The following is a 3,688-nucleotide window of genomic DNA, read 5'->3' as shown; positions in this document are numbered from 1 at the left end:
GCTCAGCGACGGAGAGGCATCACTGGAGAGGTGAGTGAAACTCTGTCACTTTTAATGCTTACTCTGCTTCAGGAACACTTAGAGAGGGGTTTAGTAGCCTTCATGACTGTTTGTCTTGTTCTGTGGTATGGTATGTTCAGATTCAGTATATGTCTGCAGGTCAGAGGTCATGATGTCTGCAGTGAGACTGTTGTTCCTTCTGCTGCTGCCATGTGAGCTTTCATTCACCTTCATGTGCTGTGTATTTCTTAGCAGTATAAGCAATTGTGTAAACTTTGTAAAATGTGTCATCTTTATTATATATACATTGTGCTACAAAATGTTTTTGTTTTTTACTTAAGGTATGCTTGAGGCAAAATCCCTGTTGAATATCCTCAAACAGGAAGGTGAACATCTCCGTACTCACTGAAAAGATCTAATATTAGTTTATGTCTTGAAATGAAGAAAATTCCCCTGGCTTTCATCTCTCAGAGCTTGTGTGTGTGTGTGTGTGTGTGTGTGTGTCTTAGATGGTGCTTCAGTCAGTATCGACTCCAACAAGGCGAATGAATTCCTGTCCAGCTCTCGCCCGAGACGCAGCGCCGATCCTCGCTGGCACAGGCAAAGTCCAGACTTCCAGGCGTATTACAGATACTACAGCAGCATCGGACACACGGAGGGCGTAAGAGATAGCAGATCCTCACATACCCTCACATACCCTCACAGATCTTCACAAATCCTCACAGATCCTCACAGATCCTAAGACCTTCACAGATCCTCACAGACCCTCACAGATCCTCACAGATCCTTACAGAACCTCACAGATCCTCACATACCCTCACAAACCTTCACAGACCCTCACAGTCCTTCACAGATCCTCACAGACTTTCACAGATCCTCACAGATCCTCACAGATCTTCACAGATCCTCACAAACCTTCACAGATCCTCACAGATCTTCACAGATCCTTACAGAACCTCACAGATCCTCACATATCCTCACAAACCTTCACAGACCTTCACAGACCCTCACTGCCTTTATCTGGTGTATGTGACTCTGCTCTGCTCTGCTCTTGTCCTCCCGCAGCTGTACGAGGTCGACAGGATCCGCATGCTGTACCAGCAAATGAGACACCTGGAGCAGGTCTACGGCCCCAATGCCTCGTACTACCAGAGCAAACTAGGGGTTCCTCACCTGCCTCCGCTTCCCAAATGTGACCCTGCCAAAGACAAGAGCTGCAAGCCAGCTCCGCCCCCAGCCCCGCCCCCAGCTGCAGTCAAAGCCCCCGTGACTCCGCCCATCACTCAGGCTGATGTTATCTATCTGTGCAACAGTAAAGACCCCCAGTGCAAGCCGCACATCGTGTACATGCCGAGCGGAGCCGTGCCGGTGCTGTGTGACCCGCGCTATCACCCCACCTGCAAGCTGGAAGGCCCCACCCCCTCTCCCGCCCCCTCCAAGAAATACGATCCGGCCCCGCCCCCTCCACCGGCCCCCATCGTCTTCAAGGGAATGGAGTACGACTGCGACCCTTACTGGGACCCTGACTGCCTGATCGACCGGCCGCCGCGGCCCATGAAGGGTAAAGCCCCCCCGCCGCCGCCCGAGACAGACGAGGACACGCCGGAGCCGCTGGGGGGCGTCAGTAAGAAATATCCACAACCGTATTACGGCCACCTTTATCCCTACAACTACGGCTCTGAGCTCTACGACCCGCTCCGACACCAGTACCCCCGCGGCCGAGACGCCAGACAGCGCATAGAGCTTCTGAATTCATTGTGATTCATTATGATTGATGTTAAGAAAGTTGAATAAAATATGGAGTAGTTTTCACCCTGTGAGTCTGTCCTGAATCCTGAGGCTACAGGAAACAGATGCTCGTGAACGCACCTCCTGCTGGGAGCGTCTCCGCTCGCGCAGTTAAAGCTGCAGGTTTGAGCCTCGTTAGTTTGAGCGTCACATCTGTTAGCGTTTAAAGTTCTGCAGCGTGAGCATTCATAACCCACACACACACAGCCTGGGTTTGGTGTTAACTATTAAAATAGGGTTATAAAGCTCTAGGATGCATGCATGAGCAGATCGTGCAAGAATCTCTTTTCAACTATTATTAAAATAAAGACTTCTGTTTTGAACTTACTGAACCACTTTATTAAAAAGCATTGTTTCTGAACTACATTCACCTGGGAAATAGTTAACAGATATCATGTTTTAATGAATAATTTGGAAGTTTATCTTAAAATTCTAATTTCCAGAAGTAGTTAGAGCTGTGGAGTGTCTTACAGGGAGGTCAAGGGTTAATGCTCTCGTCTCATACAACAGCCACGGAGCGCTACATATTACTCTTTTTTGAAGTATCATCCAGTTATTTTTTTAATGGCCAATAAATCACTTTTACACTGAAAAACAACAGGTACATATAAAAAAATAAAAATAAGCATAAACAAATTATGAACATGTTTGTTCCTTCAGATGATCTGTGTGAGTAAAGATGTGATTTTATTTCAACCTCTTGAAAAATTTCTCAGAAAAAAATGAATACTTAACCCGATAAGAAAACTGTATTCTGTAGGGTTGTTTCATAAAGGAAGTCGAAATGATAGTTTCACAGTAATAAACAGGAATCAGTAAATTATAAAGCGCTATAGAAATAAACCTGACTCAGTTACAGGAGGGTTGTGTGTGATATCTGTACATGCAACAGTAAAGTTAACCAAAGACATCACGTTCCTTGTATTTACAGCGATGACGGTCAGAAAGATAAGACTGAGGGGTTTCAGAAGAACAGGCCCCTCATGCGCCGGCCGATGCCCTGCCTGTCGTACAGAACGTTGAACTTGTTGATGAACTGGTTCATGCTGTTGCAGGTTTTGGTGATGGTCCCCAGATACGCCATCAGACCCACGTCATTACATTGCTGCAGGACGAGAGAACTCGTGTGAAACGGTTCACATCAGCACAAACACTTCAGTCGCTGTGTGAACGTGCTTCATCAGATCAAGAGTCAGTAATCTAACCCTTATTCAGAACTGAAACATTGTTCTGGCTCCTAAACACTGACAGAAGAGCAGCACAGAGCGGAAACACTCACGTCATAGAAGTCTGTCTTGAACTTGAGCGTGTTGAGAACCGGCAGACGGTGACAGAGAGCGTTCGCCTCCCGCAGGATCTCATGATTGAACGGGACCTCACCTAACACACACACACACACACCAGAGACACACACACACACACCAGAGACACACACACACACACACACACACACCAAAGACACACACACACAGAGACACACACACACACAGACACACACACACACAGAGAGAGACAGACACAGAGACACACACACACAGACACACACACACCAGAGACATACACACACACACACACACACACACACACACACACACACCAGAGACACACACACACACACACACACCAGAGACACACACACACACACACACACACCAGAGACACACACACACACACACACACACACACAGAGACACACACACACACACACACAGAGAGAGACAGACACAGAGACACACACACACAGACACACACACACCAGAGACATACACACACACACACACACACACACACACACACACACACACACACAGAGACACACACACACACACACACACCAGAGACACACACACACACACACACACACACACACACACACACACACACACCAGAGACACACACA

General features: G+C 47.5%; 2 protein-coding genes across 2 annotated transcripts in view; one reads left to right on the top strand and one right to left on the bottom strand.

Moving 5' to 3' along the window:
- On the top strand, window positions 1–1,812 carry LOC128027437 (uncharacterized). Its single transcript, XM_052615059.1, has 5 exons — window positions 1–30; window positions 160–212; window positions 342–386; window positions 510–661; window positions 1,066–1,812. The coding sequence occupies exons 2-5, from the start codon at window positions 170–172 to the stop codon at window positions 1,759–1,761; spliced, it is 936 nt and encodes a 311-aa protein (XP_052471019.1). The 5' UTR covers window positions 1–30; window positions 160–169; the 3' UTR covers window positions 1,762–1,812.
- A 524-nt stretch (window positions 1,813–2,336) lies between these two features.
- The window catches only part of cops6 (COP9 signalosome subunit 6), a 5,336-nt gene continuing 3,984 nt past the window's right edge, over window positions 2,337–3,688 (bottom strand). The window contains exons 9-10 of the mRNA XM_052615057.1: window positions 3,068–3,168; window positions 2,337–2,893 (exon numbers count right to left, since the gene is read on the bottom strand). Of these exons, the coding sequence (XP_052471017.1) occupies window positions 2,753–2,893; window positions 3,068–3,168 (242 nt within the window). The 3' untranslated portion in view covers window positions 2,337–2,752. The remainder of the gene's footprint in view (window positions 2,894–3,067; window positions 3,169–3,688) is intronic.

The sequence above is a fragment of the Carassius gibelio genome, chromosome A14 (genome assembly GCF_023724105.1).
Source record: "Carassius gibelio isolate Cgi1373 ecotype wild population from Czech Republic chromosome A14, carGib1.2-hapl.c, whole genome shotgun sequence".
NCBI classification, from domain to species: domain Eukaryota; kingdom Metazoa; phylum Chordata; class Actinopteri; order Cypriniformes; family Cyprinidae; genus Carassius; species Carassius gibelio.
The sequence above is the reverse complement of the archived record's forward strand: the minus strand, read 5'-3'. Positions and strand labels throughout refer to the sequence as shown.

Bases quoted from the DNA above. Each gene is read 5' to 3' on its own strand.
- LOC128027437 (XM_052615059.1), top strand. From the start codon at position 170: ATGATGTCTGCAGTGAGACTGTTGTTCCTTCTGCTGCTGCCAT. The intron at 213-341 runs GTGAGCTTTCAT...TTTTTACTTAAG, and splicing joins GTTCCTTCTGCTGCTGCCAT to GTATGCTTGAGGCAAAATCC. The intron at 662-1,065 runs GTAAGAGATAGC...GTCCTCCCGCAG, and splicing joins GCATCGGACACACGGAGGGC to CTGTACGAGGTCGACAGGAT.